Source organism: Taudactylus pleione, unplaced genomic scaffold, assembly GCF_031769625.1.
Source record: "Taudactylus pleione unplaced genomic scaffold, aTauple2 ptg000154l, whole genome shotgun sequence".
In the NCBI taxonomy this organism is placed as follows: Eukaryota; Metazoa; Chordata; class Amphibia; order Anura; family Myobatrachidae; genus Taudactylus; species Taudactylus pleione.
This window is the reverse complement of record NW_028284556.1, coordinates 33,886,977-33,907,540: the sequence shown is the minus strand read 5'-3', so window position 1 is coordinate 33,907,540 and position 20,564 is coordinate 33,886,977. Positions and strand designations below refer to the sequence as shown.

The following is a 20,564-nucleotide window of genomic DNA, read 5'->3' as shown; positions in this document are numbered from 1 at the left end:
CCAAAAGTAAAATTTCTTTTCGCCTGGGGATGTCAAGGTGGATGGTTGCAGATTAAAATTTTTATCAACTTTCCTGTGTGTGGCTATGTCTGCATATACATCATCATGTGCCCTGTAAAAGCTTATATGCGGTAACCAAGAGAAAAGTCAATTATTCATACAATTCCTACCTTCAAGCCTTTCTAATAGACGGTATATTGCTTTTTGTTCTTTTAAAACACCCAGTGTGACATCATAGCAGAAAGCTTGTAATGAGAAAGTTAGGTTAACCAAGAACACTGAGGGCTTTGTCCAAATCAGCATTTTTTCACCAAAAAAATAAGATCTATCAGAGCCAAAAGCACTCCCACTGACATTACTAGTGATGTCAGTGGGGCCGGCCCCAGACGGTAGGCGTTCCCATGGGAACGCCTCCGTCTGGGCAGCCACACCTCCGGCATGCCCACTAAAGGGGGCGTGCTGTCAATCACCATCGACAGCATGCCCCCTTTGGCGCGAGACCCATAACGACGGCTTGGCCGTCGTTATTCGAGTCTTGCGCATGAACACGACGGAGCAGCCTCATTCGTGCGCATGCGCACTTGGGCAACATCGACCCGCTTGCGAGCGCTCAGCACTCGCGAGCGGGTCTGAATCAGGCCCAGTATGCGATAGTCAGCATATGACTGCGGGAGCACGCATATCGTGCATACACACTGCACTATACTGTATGTTGTTATGATTTGGACAAATCGACCAAAGCGTAACAACATCATCCCAGTGTGTACCTGGCATAAGTTTTTTAAAATACTTTAAAATTTATGCAGCAATCCCATAAAAAAAGTGTTTTTTGTTTTCCATAAATTACTGCAACAACATTTAAGAAGAATGTAATTTACCATTTTCCTTGCTTCTTCATCAGGCTGCTACTAATGAATCATACTTTTGTATAGTGTCATGGACTACCATGGAAACCACAGTCACATGATATGGTGGGCAGAGAGGTTTGGAATACCCATCTGAGCTCTGTTTGCATGGTGTACCTTAATATTCCCCCTACCTCCACATCCTTTACAAAATATAATGAGCTATGAGACTGTGGGGGCCTAATTCAGACCCGCTCGCGAGTGATGGCAAGCGGGTCGATGTTGGCCCAATGCGTACGACTCCGTCGTACGCATGCGCGAGACCCGGATAGCGACGGGCAAACCGTCTCTCCGGGTTTCACCCACAGCTATGCGAGTGGCCAGGAGGCCGCTCCTAAAAGGAGGAGGGATGGCCCTAATTCAGAGCGAGCGCTCTGTCAGAGCGTCCGGCTCTGAATCAAGGCCTGTGTCTGTACCTAGCAGGCAAAATTTGCATCCTCCAGAGAGATTTTGAAAAATATAAAGATTTGTGTTCTTTAAGAATCTACTACACATTAAATTCCAAATCATTCAAGTTGATAATTTTTATTTTATTGTATTGCTGAAGTGACAAATATGTGGGTGACAGCAGATCCGATACAATGAGATATTGAAGGTCAAATTGAACAATACTGGAAATAATGGAAAATGTTCATCTAAATAAATATATTTAACAAAGTTAAAGAGAGTACTGTGACTCACTAAATGAATCTAACTAAAAATAAAGGACATCTCCCTGCACCCTCCACATGACTTGCACTCATATCTTTGTATAAACCTATCCATCGCAGTTTTTTCCAAATAATATTATGCTTCATAATTACAAATGTAAAGTTTTTGTGCACTAACATATAAACTCTATCTAAAGTCTCTACTGCTGTATTTATGGATAGTGTGTTATTCATCACTTCCACTGTGTTTCCCCATTGTCCGCTCTCCGGAGAGACATTTTGTTTCCATCCCAGGACTCCCATAGAGCCTTCATCAGTTGTTCGGAACTTGTGAACCAAAGGCAAAAATGTGAAATATTTCAACTGCTGGGTGTTATTTTAAGTGTTTCTATCTAGACTGTACCAGAAGTGTAAACTATTGCATACTGTATTCTTGTTTGTATACTGTTTTTATTACATGGACCTTTCCTCCCAATCACCTCCACACCAATCACCTTTTATCTGTACCTCTTACCTATTGCTGTATTTTCCTTGCCTTCCACAATTGTATATTGATATGACTTTAGAGAAATATAGATGTGCCTTCATTCACTATTGCTGCAGTCACTCCAAACAGCCCTTCTCGGTGTGCCAGGTCCTGTGCGACTCAGCTTGCGTCTTGCTCAAAAATTCTTCTTAGTCGCAATCGATTGTGACAAATCGCTTCAGGAGTCTGGGCTAATTAATTTGACATGCAACGCTCGTTTATGTACGACGGAGTCTGAATCTGTATACATGTATACACAGTGCTACAATGTTGCTTTTTTCACATCATGTTCCATTGTGCTTCGTATACAGACTCAGTCGCACACAGATATACACGTGTCACAAATCAAATTAATCAGTGCAGTCCCAGAAGTGGTTTTGTCACATGCCATTGCGATACATTTTTGGGCGAAAAGGACACAAAAAGAAACTCGGAGCAAGCTCATTCGTGCCAGGACACAAAAAGAAACTCGGAGCAAGCTCATTCGTACCGCATGGCGTATAGACAGGGAATGACTTCGTAGCTGTAGTTCTATAAAAATTTGTTTTACTCTCAACACCATTAGATCATCTAATTTTACTGCTCACAACAACAACAAAATAATTGCATGGCGCTATGTAGTGACTGCACCGTGAAAAAACATCTTGAAATTGAAGTATGTGTGATTAATGCTCAAAATGTTTATATAGTGAAAAGGCAAATGTTCAGATGTTCCCACTCCCAAAAGACTATTTTATAGATTCTGACTGATTTATGTTCTTTTCCGGAGGCTTGTTGATGCATAGAATTTTATGCTTTGAGAAAACAATCCTTCAATTTAAGTAGCATTTATTTTTGTTCTTGACTTTTATTTTTTGATTGAGAGTAACATGTTTAGTATGTACTAATGTGTTAAAAGGACAAAGATTAGTCTTTGCAAAAATACATCTGGGAAGGTTATCAAATTATTGAGTAAAGAGCTATACATCGTTACAATGGGCCTGATTCAGAGACTGTGATCACCTTGTCGAAGCTGGATAATTGGCTGAGACAAAATCAGTTTAAAATTGGATCGCAGTGACGCCATCTTGCGACTGTCCGCAAGACGCCATCTTGGAAATGAGATCGCAAGACGCCATTTTGTGAATGGCCGCCCAAGCGCCATTTTAGATAAACTCACACTTTAGTACATGTGGCGATATTACTATTAGCATCATGCGATTGCATCTTTCACCATTTCTCATACACACATTAATACGCACAATTGCGCTGTTAACTAGTTGCATATTAGCGAATGCATAAGATCCTGTATGAAAACGCTGAATATTAGCTTCATGCACATGCATCTGCCCCAAGTTAACTAGCGTCTTTACATCAAACCCAACCTACTCACACATTACATATTCACATACAAGGTTCCATAAGCTTTAAGGTATAAGATTCGAGTATGCATAATAATTGTAAGGAAATAAAGATTATTTTGTGACTAAGGTTTTATATGTGATAAGTAAGTCATGTTTGGAATTGTACTGATGCGTACACTCTCAACAGTATTCCGGTAATATCGATGGAGAGATCGCAACATGCATTCTCAACTTATGGACCGCAGAGACTTCAAGCAACAAAATGTACATTATATGACCAACTGTTAGGATTTGCATGAGGCGGGAAACCAGAGACCACCAGTTGCTAGAGGCTGGACTGTGTCTATTTGAACCAACCTGTTAAATGCCTTGTAACATATGCCCTCTCCTTTAGGACCAATGGTATTAGCAACAAACTTCTCTATTGTGTTGTTTATTTCTGGGGGGTATAAATATGTGTGCTCTGACCCTGGGTTCCTAGTCTTCGTACTGAATGCTGATTGACGGGGGTTTCTTGCTGATGCCTACATCTGGACCAGAGAGCGCTGCGTATGTATAATTGTACTTGGGTCTGTATAATTTATTTGCGCTAAGATTATATGAGGATCATAGCGTGTAACTGACTGTACTTTTACTTGAATAATACTTTGTGCTTTGGAACCACAGGTTCTAGGTCTGGAGTCTTTATTTACTGTATGACTGCGTACGCAAATTAGCGTCATCCTTAGAGGTTTATAGGCAGCATATTAGAAGGTATAGGCAGGGGTATATAGAGGTTCAAAGGCAGTATCGTTAGTTGGGGGCTCGTAGTGAAGTCACTTACCCACTCACACGGCACTTACGGTTATCGATATCTCACCAAAGGGTGGAGTGGCCACATGCAGGGTTTACCTGTAAACGCTCTGTGCTGAGAAATCGCTACCCGTTTTCGTGTGAGCCAGGGACGCTGACTAGAATCCAGGGATAAGAGAGGAAAAAGTTTGTTTTCCTTTGTTGATAGAACCTAACATTTAAAGGGGTGCCGCAGTATTGAACACGCGGCTGAGTCGCAGCTTTGCGCACAGTAAAGACGCACTTTTGTGTACGCAGCTAAAGGTTGTCATACGGTTGTGTGGTAGTCGCATTATTGTGTAATTCGACTGGTCGCACAATAGCGTATACGTACTTCCGGTCGTGCTGCCACGTGTTTAAACAAAGCCTTTGAGGTTTACATTCTTTTCAATTGTTGTCAATATCTGGGTTAACGTGTATTTTTCTGCGGAGGAAAAAAGTATGTAACACTGAGTATTTGTTGGTAGGGGTAACTTGTTCCCTAAAGTTAGAGGTACCGTATGACCTGTAAGGGCTAAGTGCTAGCCGCTCGGTAAGCAGCTTACCGTTCTATACACAGTAGCAGGTGTACATGTTGTCTTTGTTGTAGAGAGGTGCGTGGAAGTAGCCGACTTAAACTTCCATAGGTGTGGAAGTTGCGTTCTTAAGTTTTATCCGGTTGTGTGGAGTAGCCTTCTTCAAATCGTCACAAGTGTGTGGGCGCTGCCGTTTAAATCGTCTACAGGTAAGTGAAAGTATCTTGACTGTCTTTCACCAGTTTAAATCTTTATTGAAAAACATAGGAGTTGTCTCAGAATTGGAGCCATGCAAACAATAGAGATGTTAGACAATGATGTGCTGCTAATGGAAGCGCCGTTTGGATCGGCCCGTCGTATTATGCATACTAAGTACGGTACTTAAGCAATAAGGTATTGTGATGTATGGTTTAAAATGACGATGAAGAGTGTTAGGCCGTTTCCCAAAATTGGTAGTTTTGATAAAGATGTGTTAGTTAATGTCCGGGATAACATCAGTCTGATGTGCTCTCGAAAGAAAAAGGTCAAATATTATGAATGTTTAAAGTTGTGGCAGCATGAAGGGGATGCGTGCTTAAAAATGCGCAAGCGACACAAACTAGCGCTGCGAGCGCATTGCCAGAGAATACACACGCGACGCTGAATTGCAATGCGGGCGAGCCGCAAAATGGTGCGCACGTGCAGCAAGGTAGCGTTGCGGAAGGTATTGCCAGCAGTTCACGCGCACCACCCCCACGTTATGTGGATGGAGGTGCAAGTACAGTTATCAAAAATACCGATAAAAATGTAACAAACTTAAGCAACTATAAAGAAAATGTTCATGATGTGGATGATGAGCCTATTGTAATGTCTGCCATTTCCCATGCTGTACAAATGATAGATGCTAAGCCACGACAATCACGAGTGGTGCCGCCATCTCCATCGGTAACAGCAAGGAAAGTGCTAACACCCTCTGCACCCGTAGAGGAAGTTGTTAATACCATACGTAGCAGCAACAGATTAAACCCCCAGCCAGGTGACAAGGTCAAAGGTAGCAGCGCTACCGGTCTGCATCCCATTTGGACAATAACTGTTCCGAATGGAAATGCAGAAGCGAACGGTGTAGTGCCCTTGAGGGAAGTGGTAATGCATTGTCCTTGGACAAGAGCAGAGCTAAATTCCATCATAAATGATTTCCCCCGATCCCAAAAAGGAACTAGCCAAATGTCAGAGATTTTTGAGGAATTTGGGTAGTTCTCATGAGCCAACTAATAAAGATTGGCGTGTGGTGTTAAGGGCCTGTCTACCACGCAATACCGACGTGACAAAATTTATCACGGATTGTGTATTGGATGGTGACGTTCCCTTAACGTACCAAGTAAACCAAGGTAACATTTCCCGCATTATAACTCAATTGGGTATATATTTTCCGGTAGGAGTTAACTGGAACAAAATTTTCAACATAAAGCAAAAGGAGAGTGAATCTGCAGAAGAGTATTGCGACCGGACTCTGCAGGCTATCACCCAGTACACTTGGATAGAAGATATTAAAGATAGCACTCACCACAGGGGAATGATAGTCACGGTAGTCATGGACGGTCTTAGGGAAAACTTAAAGACTCGGGTTCAGACCTCACAACCTGGCTGGAGGGGAGTCACAATAGATACACTCATAGAATCTGCCATAGAACATGATAAGAACATCTCAAAGAAGAGAGAGACCCAGAGCGAAAACCTAATAGCTGTCAGTATTAAAGCTCTGGAAGGAATGACGGTAACATCACAGCCAACAGATACACTTGCATCTACACACCTACACCTGAACAGTTATATGCCCTCACTAATCCCACGCAACAGCAAACACAGCACTATTCTACTAACCCTACACAACCACAGGTCCCACACTACTCACAAACTTCATATACCCCCACAATACCCTTATCCACCATATCCCTACCCATATCCACCACCTTTTTCCCTTGCTCAAACCTCACAACAACCCGTGTCTTCATCCGATCCACGAATATGTTTTAATTGTAATCAGCCAGGACATTTAAGTAGAACCTGCAGAGTAAAAAGGGTAGTACCCCCAAACCAGAGAGTACCTGGATATCCCCATAAGGGATATGCACAGAGAACAGCAAATGTTCAGCAGGCACCAGCTCCAATTGTGGACGTTAATGCTTTATTGGAGAATGGTAGCCAACGCTAGGGGCATGTCATCTGTAGTCTACAGATAGTCAGGTTAACGGGAAGTACTAGGGAAGAACCAGTCATGATGGTTGATGTAGCTGGTACTGAATATCCTTTTCTTGTAGACACAGGGGCGACCAGGTCAGTGATAAAATCTCCCGTTAATTTACAGGTGACCAACAAGACAGTACCAACAATGGGTGTAACAGGTAAAGTGCAACATTATCCTTTAACAAAGTCCACAGAGGTTACTATTGGGCCGTTGCACACCAGGCATTCTTTTCTTCTGGCTGCTGCGGCTCCTACTAACCTGCTGGGTAGAGATTTGTTATGTAAGATGGGATGTGTCATATATTGTAACCCTGATGGTGTATTTCTAGATATCCCAGAGAGAGTTACGCACGAGGTGCGGGATATGTTGGACACTCCCCAAAGGATAATGTATCACTCTACAAGTTTAAATGAAAATCCATCTCAGGTAGATCAAATGTTGTCCCAAATTCCAGATTCCCTTTGGACTAAGGATGGACAGGACACTGGATTAAATGGCAAACGTAAGCCCCGTAATGGTAAATTTAAAGGTGGTAAGCAAGCTCCAAAAATTCCCCAGTACCCACTAAAACAGGAGGTAGAATTAGGGTTTTCTCCAATAATTGAGCGATTATTGTAACAGGGAATTTTAGTTCGTACAGCTAGTGTAGCCAACAGTCCCGTATTTCCGATGAAGAAGAGTGGTGGGAGGGGTTATAGGCTGGTACAAGACTGTAGAGGTGATAATAAGGTAGTAGAGAGCCAATTCACCGTAGTGCCAAATCCAGCTGTCATTCTTATGCAGATCCCTCCAAACGCAACCCATTTCACTGTCATTGACCTCTGTTCTGCTTTCTTCTCTGTGCCTCTCCACCCTGACTGTCAGTATCAATTCGCATTTACATACACAGGTGTGCAATATACATGGACACGGTTTCCCCAAGGTTTCATAGACAGCCCCAGTATCTTTTCCCAGGCATTGCACGACTGTTTACAATCTTTTCAACCTGCCAATGGATCTGTTCTAATTCAATATGTGGATGATTTATTGCTGTGTTCTGATTCGTTTATGTCATGTTTGAATGATACTAAACTTTTGTTGCTTCATCTCTCGCATACAGGACACAAGGTGGCTAAGGACAAACTACAGCCGTACCAATCCAGAGTAAAATATTTGGGACACTGCCTAACCCAGGGGTTAAGACATCTCGCAAATGATAGAATCCAGGCCATACAGAACATGACACTGCCGCAGAATCAAGAGCAAATTCGTACCTTCTTGGGAATGTGTGGATACTGTAGAATGTGGATCCCAGGTTTTTCTATTTTGGCCTTGCCTTTACAGGACTTAGGACCTCATTCAGAGTCGGTCGAAGCGGCCGCACGGGAAAAGGGGATGGATATGCAAAAGATTCCCTCGCAAGTTGCGTCCCTAAGTTCGGATCGGTAGCTGACCGACCAAGGGGAGGAAGCGGTCGGAAGACAAAAAAAACCGCCCCCTTCTCGTACGCATTACACGTCATCTGCGGGCATATAAGGATTAATCGAGACCATCGGGAACCATCGGAACTGGTCGTAGAGCTTAAGGTTGACCATACCCTCTCTTAAGCTCTACGATCATGTCAGTTTAAAAACCTCCCATGTCACATGTGCCATGACGCTACTTTGTTAATTATGCACTCCCATAATCCGTATGCACTCCCATAAAACGCCGTTCGCATAATGAGGCACGTCTGCGTTCGGATCTCCACTCCCCCATTTTCAAGCACCTTCCCCTGTTACCACCCACAAACGCCTCCATCTGTCACTCAAATTACCGACCTGGCTGTGTTCAAGGAGAGAGAAATTTCTGATCGTAGAAGCTAGTTTGCGCACGCGCATTGCGAACTTTACGCATGCGCAGTATAGCGAACATCGGTGGCGTATGACAGTGTGGCCGCTTCGACCGACTCTGAATGAGGTTCTTAATCTCTTCCTCAAAGCCCGATCATGTCATACACACAGAGGAATCAGAGCAGGCTTTCCTTAATCTTAAGGATAGTCTGACAAAAGCACCTGCATTGGGAATACCTGATTATGAAAAACCTTTTGATTTATATTGTACGGAAGCAGATGGTTGTGCTGCAGGTGTCCTTACACAAAAACATGGTGATGCCAGTAGGCCCGTAGCATACTACAGTGCCCAATTGGACACTGTGGCGAGATCACCCCACCTGTCTGAGAAGTGTAGCAGCTACCGCTTTATTGGTGAGTAAAAGTGAGGTCGTAGTATTGGGTCATGATATGATTGTATACACTCCCCATGCTGTATATGCTCTGCTGAACTCTGCTCAAACCAGACACGTCTCTTCGGCTAGGTTTACCAAATGGGAACTAGCTCTAATCGCACCTGCAAACATCACTGTTAAACATTGCAGCACGCTGAATCAAGCAACGTATTTACCATATGTACAACATGATGTAAAAAGGGTGGAAGGAGACAAGTTGCTGCCGGGGGGCGAGTTCAGCGGACATAATGATACACACGATTGTATGGAATATCTGAATCAGACCTTTACTGCTAGACCTGACATACACGACACACACGACACACCTTTAGAGAATGTAGAGGTGACTTTTTACACGGATGGGAGTTGTCATAGACAAACAGACACAGGTGAATTATGTACAGGTTATGCTATTGTAAATGACACAGACATCATAGAAGCCAAACCTCTTGGTCCTCCTCACTCAGCCCAGGTGGCAGAGTTAGTAGCACTAACTAGAGCGTGTGAACTGGCAGCAGGCAAATCTGCTAACATTTACACTGACTCAAGGTACGCGTTCGGGGTGGTGCACGATTTCGGGGCTCTATGGCGTCAGAGAAATTTTATGACAGCAGCAGGCACACCAGTTGCACATTCCCGACACATAAAACATCTTTTAGAAGCAATCCAACTGCCCAAAGCGGTGGCAGTAATCTAGTGTAAAGCCCATACATGTGACGATGACCCGGTGTCACTGGGCAACAACAGAGCCGATGAAGCTGCAAAATGGGCAGCAGGGTTAAAAATGTTTTCTTCCACTGAAAAAATTATGTCTTTCCAAACAATTGATATGCTGAAATTGAGATGCAAAATTTGTGTTCAATTCAGGAAAAGTCCATTTGGAAGTCCAAGGGATGTGGGCAAGAGTCCTCCGGAGGGACAGACAAGGTAAGCCAGTAGCCCCCAAGGCATATTACCCCAGCCTGGCTGAGGCAGCACACGGTCTGACTCATCTGGGAAAGCAAGGTATGTGCAAGTTGGTGAGAGCATACTGGTGGGCACCAGGTTTTTCTTCACAAGCAGAAAAGATAGCAATGTCCTGTCTGACCTGCTTGAGGAAGAAAATAGGGAAAGCGATCCCTACCGAACCGTCCCACATTCCACCGACTGATGGACCTTTCCAGGTGATACAAATTGATTTCATCCAATTACCACCATGCAGGAATCTTAAGTATGTATTAGTGTGCACTGATGTATTTTCTAATTGGGTTGAGGTCTACCCACCGGCCACTAATACTGCTGCGTTTACTGCCAAGAAACTAGTTCAGGAATTTGTATGCAGGTACGGTATCCCTAAAATCATTGAGAGTGACAGGGGTACTCATTTCACAGGTGATGTTTTTCAAAATATGTGTAAGCTGATGGGTATTAATAGTCGACTTCACATGCCCTACCGACCGCAAGCCAGTGCCAAGGTAGAGAGGATGAACGGGACTATTAAAAATAAGTTAAGTAAAATCATGGCAGAGACTGGACTAGGTTGGCCAGAAGCATTACCGTTGGTCCTACATAGCATAAGGACCACTCCTAGACCTCCTCTGAATCTGTCCCCATTTGAAATATTGTTCGGTAGACAACCTCATTTGATTATAAGTCCACAGGAAGACATGAAAGGTAACAACGAGGTAACTGTAAAGTATCTTATATCAATGAGTAAGCAGTTAAAACAACAGCAGCAGAAACTGAAATTGTTGTCCAATGATATGCCTGAAACTAACTGTCATGATGTTGAACCAGGAGAATATGTTATGATCAGAAATTTCTCGCGTTCAGGTTGTTTGACTGATCGGTGGGAAGGTCCGTACCAGGTGCTGCTGACAAGTACTACATCTTGAAGGTGGCTGAGAGAGATACCTGGGTCCATTCCAATCACTGCAGACAGGTCAACCAACCGGTGGTGAAACAAGTCGGAGACAAGGCTGATAGCGTGAACCTGTCGCTCGTGAGCTTGTTCCGGGAGGATTCAAAAGGTCGTAGTGAGATACCTGAACTAAAAGAAATCTGCAGGACTTCTTGTGGCAATGGACGGACCTGCTGTTTTCATTTTCATATTCTCTTTTAGAGTGTTCACCATCCTGGTCGGTTCGGGAATGTCCGGTTTCTGTGAAGGGGGACCGATTGTGGAGAGGGGAGTTGATGGCAGTGCTGATGGAGTGGAGTCAGAAGGAGTGCAATGCCAATCAGGGGAGTGTCTGACCAATCTTAGTACTGTTATTGTTAAGAGAGCTGTTATTCTGGATACTCGGGGACGGTGTGGAGGTTTATCGTCTGAAGATTCCTGTATTTGTGAGCTTTGTGGGTCCCTAGTTGATGAGAATTGTATCCAATGGTGCCAGCCTAAATATAACCCGTACTGGGGTGGGTATCCTTTAGAGGATTATCATAGCATGGTAGGCAAAGAGTTCAATCAAACTGATTGCTGGGTGTGTTCACATGTGCCACAGCGACAGCATAATGTAGGGTTGGTGCCATTTCCGCTTAATATTATGGAAATTTTAGTATTACAGAAAGGGAAAACATTGGATGGAACATTCCTCTCATCCAAACCACCTCATTTCAAACTCTATCAATTCCAAGTAGATAGATCACTTTTGTGTTTAAACATAACCAACCCCAATAAACCCGGGAGTTGGGAAATGACAGGGAATAATCAGACGATGACCTTCTCACAAAGAGCTCATAATGAGTCCATAAACCATGATCTGTTACGCTCAATTAAATCTAGTGGGAGACATTTTAGGTACCAGTATGCATTGAGTTCCACCAAAGAAATTATTGGTAAGGTGCCAGATGGTTATTGTGCTAAAATAATACAGCCAGAGACTTGCATGTACCAGATGGAAGACCCAGAAATAGGATTGTTTACAAGGGAAATGTGCTTAATGATAATGATGCATACCATTCCTTATGTTCTCCCTGATAATGTATATTTTATATGTGGAAGAAAAGCGTATAAGTGGCTCTCCCCAAGCTCTGAAGGTTTGTGTTACCTGGGAAGAGTAGTCCCAGAAGTTATGACCCTCACACATGTTGAAATGCTTGGTATACTTAAAAACACACCGTCACCATATCTTCACACACAATATGAACACAGAGGCAAACGAAATATGATACCTGGTGACGTGCATAAAGCCACTCAGTTAATTAGTGAGACAACTGGCTTTCAAGTTTTAGTCGCATTGGATCCCACCAGGATCGCTCATGGTACATTAAACTTTAGATATATTCAGGAACTTGCTAAATTGATAGATAATATTACTGAGATGTACGATGACACATTCAGGTATACAGGGAGAGAATTGCAAGCGTAGAAGAAAGAACTGGTGCAACACAGGCTAGTGTTAAATTATTTAACTGCTGTTACTGGAGGGTATTGCGTAATGTTGGCCACCCAATTTGGAGTAAAATGTTGCACCTATGTCACCAATGATACCAGCGACCCTAAGGAGGTGATAGACCGAAAGATGGATGAAATGCTGCAGCTAAAATGGGAATTTCGTAAGAACCATAATGCTTCAGTGGCTGAAGTAGGGGAGAAGATAGAAGGATGGGTTTCAAGGCTGAACCCAGTGAAATGGTTCTCAGGTCTAGGGGAATGGGTCCAGGAAGTGATCGCCAGCATAGACAAATTCTTAATCCTTATACTGATTGTCATCATAATAAATGGCATATGTGTCCGGTGTGTTCCTATTGTGTTGAAGTGTGGAAAATTTAAAAATAAGAGTAAAACGAAAGAACAAAATTATGATGGTGGTCAGTATGAATACTGAGGTAAATACAGACGGCATTACAACCCTGAACTAGGAATTACCATCACTTAATGTATTATATTTAGACATGCATAGAATGTATTATTGAAATGTTATTTTAAAACACCTCAGATAATGTAAAGTCTCAAATTTCCCCTTCAAGACTACCTTTATAGGACTGGTGTATCCCCACACCTTTCACATGATCTTCCAAGATCCGCGGCGTGCATATAATAGTAGTTTTATGTCCCCACTCAGATACACATTATTGATTAAGAACCACCTTGTGCCATCCCATAATAACACTAAATAGTATATAAATGTAAGCCTAAATTATATTTTAAAATCAGATTGTGATAGCATGTTGTTCGCTATCAAAGGGTGGATTGTCGAAGCTGGAAAATTGGCTGAGACAAGATCAGTTTAAAATTGGATTGCAGCGACGCCATCTTGCGACTGGCCGCAAGACGCCACCTTGGAAATGAGATCGCAAGACGCCATTTTGTGAATGGCCGCCCAAGCGCCATTTTAGATAAACTCACACTTTAGTACATGTGGCGATATTACTATTAGCATCATGCGAGTGCATCTTTCACCATTTCTCATGCACACATTAATACGCACAATTGCGCTGTTAACTAGTCACATATTAGCGAATGCATAAGATCCTGTATGAAAACGCTGAATATTAGCTTCATGCACACGCATCTGCCCCAAGTTAACTAGCGTCTTTACATCAAACCCAACCCACTCACACATTACATATTCACATACAAGGTTCCATAAGCTTTAAGGTATAAGATTCGAGTATGCACATTTATAATAATTGTTAGGAAATAAAGATTATTTCGTAACTAAGGTTTTATACGTGATAAGTAAGCCATGTTTGGTATTGTACTGATGCGTACTCCCTCAACAGTATTCCGGTAATATCGATGGAGAGATCGCAACATGCATTCTCAACTTATGGACCGCAGAGACTTCAAGCAACAAAATGTACATTATATGACCAACTGTTAGGATTTGCATGAGGCGGGAAACCAGAGACCACCAGTTGTTAGAGGCTGGACTGTGTCTATTTGAACCAACCTGTTAAATGCCTTGTAACATATGCCCTCTCCTTTAGGACCAATGGTATTAGCAACAAACTTCTCTATTGTGTTATTTATTTCTGGGGGGTATAAATATGTGTGCTCTGACCCTGGGTTCCTAGTCTTCGTGCTGAATGCTGATTGACGGGGGTTTCTTGCTGATGCCTACATCTGGACCAGAGAGCGCTGCGTATGTATAATTGTACTTGGGTCTGTATAATTTATTTGCGCTAAGATTATATGAGGATCATAGCGTGTAACTGCTGTACTTTTACTTGAATAATACTTTGTGCTTTGGAACCACAGGTTCTAGGTCTGGAGTCTTTATTTACTGTATGACTGCGTACGCAAATTAGCGTCATCCTTAGAGGTTTATAGGCAGGATATTAGAAGGTATAGGCAGGGGTATATAGAGGTTCAAAGGCAGAATCATTAACCTTCAGAGTATGAGAGCTCTCTGCGTGTCAGGAGAGCTGCAGTGTTTGCGGCTGGCCAGACTGGTCATGCTACGTGACTGCCCGATGTGCGTCAATGGTACCGATGTTTACGCTGTTGTACTCCATCAGACGGATATGAGAAGGCAGCAGAGGGCATCCCTATGCTAGGCTGTGCTTTTGGAAGGCATTAGCGTATTTTAGCAACCGCGATCCGTGAGGAGGGTATGCAGCTGCCATTGCATTTGCGTAACTCTCTGATTCAGGCCCAAGATCCACATGTCCTTACCTATTGCAGATACATCTACCTTTACAAAGTACCTATCAATCTACTTATCAATCTACTTTTGAAATATGAGGAAATGTTTCAAAAGTATGAAGTCTCTTGGTAGGGAATGCCTTCTCTTAGCTAGTTGACATCTATAACAGAATGCGGAAGCAGCATTTCTCTAGTCTTCAGGATTGACCTACAGATGTATCAACATACACCTATCCTCAAATAGCTCCAAAAAACCCTATTTAGTGCGCTACAGACATAGCCATGCCAAAACACTAATCCCTAAGTAACTAGTAAACTATAAGTAAAATAAGATGCAAAAAAAATGGAGCGCAATGGAGGAAAAAGTAGCAATACTGAGGAAATGTACACATCCTAGAGTAAAAATGTATAAAGACAGGTCCAATATGAGTGACCTGCGCCACGCATCATTGTGCTTTATCTTCGACTTTATACCGATTCATTTGCTCCAAAATTACTAATCCTAAGTACCTAGGGCCTGATTCAGCTTGGAAGGCAATTGCATCTGCAAATCTTCACAGAACGCAGCTGCTAATATATGCAGATGCAGCCACAACCTTATCCGTGCATAGAGACGCCCACTCTCTTCTGTGAGTGCACACGCAGATCAGAGTACACATCGGGAACATCGGCCACCATTGAACATTTATGGCTAGTCTGACCTATCTCGAATACTGCAAGTCTCTGCACAGAGATAGCTCTTGTCCTGCGGTGATCGTACTGGCTAAATTATGGACGCATCCAAATGGTAAGACACACCTGCATTTTTAGATCACCTCTGTCACCTCCCCCAAACACTTCCCAGCTGTCAATCATTTCTGTATGTTCACTGGTTTTCGGGTGCGATCGCAATGCGAACACACACATGCGCTATTATGCATGTGCATAGGATAAAAATCACTCGGCTGCATTGATGTTTGCAATTGCAATTCAAGCTGAATCAGGCCCCCAGTACACTATAAGTGAGGTAAGAAGTAAAATTTTGGAAAATGTAGAAACATTTAGGAAAGAGTATTCAGAAATCGCTATCTGTGGTTGTACCAGGCGCCTCGTGCCATATGACACAAAAAGGATAGGTGCATGAGGACACATCTGTCCTGTCCTATGTAAATGTTGCTAATGAGGATGCAGAACCCACTGACTGTTTGAGTGCATGTGATGATAAATATGCCCCTTTTGAATACACAAGTGTAATGATGTTTCTTCAATTTTGATGCAGTGAATATACCCAATTAGAACCTACCTCCTCATTGGGAGGATGCTCCTCTCACCACAAGCATCTCACCAAGGACTCCATGAATTTGTATAGCTACTTCCTCCCTATGCTATTACTGACAACACCTTCACTATAATCCCCCAAGTAACATTACTAATCTATTCATCCACAACTCTCTCCCATGTCACCAATAAGTTTGCCCTGTTGCCTAACTGATGATGCTGATTAAAATTGCCATACTGAATGACTGAACGCTAACTTACTCATGCAACAGCCAATCTTTCAGAGGGGAGAACCATTGCTAGATAGTATGCAGCACTGATTGAATTAATAACTCATGTGTTTATATTAATGTAAATGCTATTCTTGAGCCAGGGGGGAGAGATCTGCGGAAGCCGTGTGTGCTTCCAAGTTCAGGGACTGCTATTACATTGTGGAAATTTTTTTATAGACCCAGCAGCATATTACAGGACATAAAGTTCAAACTATTGAAGTCATCAAGGATAAAGGGGTGTGAAGACAGAAAAAAGGGATCCTCCACGCCCAGGAATTATTTATCAGATGTTCTAAAACAATAATAAAAAATATTAATAATAATAAAAACAGGGGAGGCTTTTTAGATGGGGAAGCAGAGATTAAAAGAGTGCCTCTTTTACTACTATGGGTCTATGACCACTGGGAGGTCTACTGCCAATAGGGGGTGGGAGATAAGTTTACAATTGTACCTACGGACGAGGGGGTGCGAGATACCCCCTAGGCATATTTTTGTTAATCAATAAAATATTTAAATATAGTTTTAAAAATACACCGCATAAACAATCTATGTAAAGCAAAAAAGAGGACAGAATTACTGTATATGACAGGACCTGTTAGCATCACTGTGCAATAGGTGATATCTCAAGTTACCAAATCATATATTAGATTCAAACTGTCCCTACAATGCTGTATGTGGCATGTACATTTGATAAACCCATTCAATATTTTATGATTATTTTTAAGCACAAAATAGAAATATTAATACCAAGGGCCTTTACTGAGAGGCTGGATTTAAGGCAGCTCTCTATGCTGCTATTGTGGTGCTGAAAGGGTTATATAACCTGAGGCCTAAGAATCCAATCCACACCTAGCAGGCTGCCAAACCGCAGATAACTCCATGTAAGTGAACACATGGAAAAGTCCTAATCAAAGGGAACTCCGAACAGAAAAGTCATGTTTTGCCCAGGGTTAATTGTGGTTTTTTTCCCTCTCTCAGCACTTCATAGATTAAAACGGCTTGTGGAAGTTAGCAGCTGGACAGAGGGAAATATCCTGGAGAATAAGTTATGTACACATCCTATTTTCTAGTTCAAGAATATGTTGTTCATGGGCAGTAAACAGCGAATAACAAAAAATCCCATGTTACAAGTAGTACTAATGAGAACTCACTAACCAGCCATCTTAAGCCCCAACATTTTTCAGAGTTTTTTCAACAACAGAAAATTATGGTGTAGGCGTCATCAATCAGATTTAGAATGGTATCAGGTTTACTTAGTCTAGTCACACTACAGCTTAAGAACCCTGTGCAATTGAGAAGTCTGTTTTATCCCATCTCTGGCTCTCCCCATACACGGTCTTTCCCTGCCTCCCCCTCTATGCCCATGTTCCCGCCCTCTGTCTTTCCCACTTGCCACTGTTGGTCTGTCCTCCCTATTTTAATATTAACAGAATATGATAGCATAAATATACAACATAAGTACCAAACATCTCAGGACAGACAGCAGAGGTAGGGTAACTTGTTAGTGCTACCAGAAGCATACAGAGGAAATTTGGTTTTGTGCTAAGTAATCCTGTACCCAACAAATGGTGGAGCAAACAGAGCCTGAGCCACATAGAAGAAGACCGACAAGGGAGCAGATCATTGGTGAAATGGATAGTGTTGGGGAAGAACAAGAGGATGGAGGGCCCTGTCTATAAGATGTTACAATACTAAGAAGAGGAAAAACAATCTTTCCTCCCCAATGTCCATCTCACTTCAACAGAGCCCAAAAGAAGCAATTCTGTTAACCTCTATGAGATGAGAAATAGATGAATTACAGATATTATGTTTGCTTTGCATAGGTTTCTGATAAGGTAGGGCTTGTCGGCAGGGCCGCACTTAGGGGTCCTGTGAGTAGCACAGTTGCTGCCCCACAGTCCTGATTCTGGTTAGCAGGGTGCATGGGAGACGCCTCCTTGAAATCAGTATCACCTTATGAAAATGCTGTCTGGAACGTTCTTTGGACGCTTCCAGCATGCCATACACCCTGCCACCTAGAAGTACTGCCACACTGAGCATCCTGAGGACACTCCAGGCAGTGCTATACTAATTAGGGATGGCCATCAAACATCGATAGTTAACTATTGATGGTCAATACCAATGTTTCTCCACCATCGATGGTAGACTGGGAACCTGTGGTTTTTTTTATACAGATGTGTCCTCATACAACTAGCCTCCTTGTGCGTTAAACAGCTCGCCATGCCGTGGCGTGACTCGTTAGTGCAGTGTGTCATTTTGTGAGATGTTTTACTTTCAAATGTGTATTATTCGCACAGTGATGCGAATTGGTAGCATAAGCAGCTTCTGCTGATTAAAATAATATGCAGCATGTCTCTGTTCTTTGAGTGACTGTGGGTGTATCTCCATGCAAAATGCTACATTAGTGTCAGCGGCTGGAACACTGTAATGTAGTGTTTAGCATGCAGATACACCCGCAGTTGCACATAGAATATAGGCATGCAGCATATCATTTTAATCAGTAGAAGCTGCGTGTGCAACTTATTCACATCGCTGTATGAATAAGACGCATTTTAAGGTAAAAAGTCACACGAAAAGTTGCCGATGCTATCGAGTCACACGGAGGATAGATGTATGTGAACGCATATGTACTTCCTGACAGCAGAGCTTAGCCCCGCCACCAGCTGCCCGTTAAGACCTACTGCCATGCTGACTGGTCTATGGCTTGCTGTGCCCCCCATCAGCAGTGGCCATCGAGGGGTGTAAACGATCGTTTGTTCACCATATATGGTTTTGTGCCATTGATGGTAAACACAGATGGTCAGCCCACCAATGGCCATTCCTAGCACTTCTTGGTACGGGTGGCCCCACCCCCTCCACATGACGTCATGTGCACAGGAGGCAGGAGTGGTACAGCGAGCTTGGAAGCCTTGTTACAGCACTTTGTGTCTGGAAAACATCTCGTCCAGCCCCATTAAATAACTGCGGGTAAATTAGAATGACGGAAAATTATATAAGAGTAAAATATGGATTACACTGGTTAATACAGAGTGGGTAGGACACATGAACTGTACATGAACACGTATCAAGAATACATTTTCGGGAGATTGGTATTGTATTGTTTTGCTATGAAATAAAAAATGTATATAAAAAATAATTTCTTTTAAAAAATCTATATTTTATAGAATTATGAAATAGATGAAGTTACCACTTACCAAACGCCAAGAATAAGAGCCAGCTCTTCTGCACACAAGTCAGGCATCTGGAACTGATCTGGATCTGCTAGCTTGATTTTATTAAGAACCGTGTCATCTTGTAACTCATAGTTCTGTGAGTGAAAAGTTTATAATGAAAACCGTAAATATTAAGAAACAGAAAAGTTACAAAACACTTCTTGTACAATCAGACTGGCTGAAGATAAAGTAGGTCAAGTGAGGGCAAATTGTATCTCTCTTTCTGGTATGAAAGTACACATACATTTTGGCTTGGGCTTGGCAATACCTGCTGGAACATGTAACTCCACAACAGCTAGATTTTGCCTACCTGTATGATACAGATTATCTCCAAAAAAAAGAAAGGTTGACTCGATTTATAAGATTGTTTTTTCAATAATATATGTTACCTCAACGTTTTCAGTAGGAATTTACATGCAGTAATTCCCCGTATGTTATATTTACACTGAAGTGCCAAAAGTCATGGGATAGCAGTATGTAAAAGTTATGGTAAGTGGCGTCACCATACTGTGACGTCTTAGCAATGCCAAGGCCTATTTAATTTGTAATCTGACATATTGCGAGTCAGTTTGAACACCGACTAGGCTGCTGATGGTGGCAAAGCGACGTAAATTATCGGAGTTCAAACGTGGCATCATAGTGGATGCCTGACCGATGGGACATTCCATTTCCGAAGTTGTGCAGATATTCAACATTCCTTGGTGTCATGTGTGTACCGGGAATACCTCATGGAAGGCATTACCACCCATCGTAGATAGTGAAGTGGCCGACCATGGGTACATAATGTATGTGATCAGCGGCATCTGGCCAGAATGGCCTGTGGTAACAGACAAGCGACACTGGCTCAAATCACATTAACATTCAATGCAGGAGGTACCAGACGTATGTCAAGTAGGTCAGAACAGCGTTCTTTTGTTTCCTTGAGATATTGGAGACCCCATGAGGCCCTGTTCCATAAAGATGTGCGGTGTGTTTATTTGGCATTGGTTGGGGCCGCTGGTCCACCTAAACA

The 20,564-nt window shown here is 42.6% G+C and overlaps 1 protein-coding gene across 6 annotated transcripts in view; it reads right to left on the bottom strand.

Moving 5' to 3' along the window:
• The window catches only part of TTC27 (tetratricopeptide repeat domain 27), a 676,116-nt gene that overhangs the window by 290,713 nt on the left and 364,839 nt on the right, over positions 1-20,564 (bottom strand). For all 6 annotated transcript variants that reach the window (XM_088474427.1, XM_088474426.1, XM_088474429.1 and 3 more), the window contains one exon: positions 19,535-19,647. In XM_088474427.1, coding sequence (XP_088330553.1) covers positions 19,535-19,647 — 113 coding nt within the window. The remainder of the gene's footprint in view (positions 1-19,534; positions 19,648-20,564) is intronic.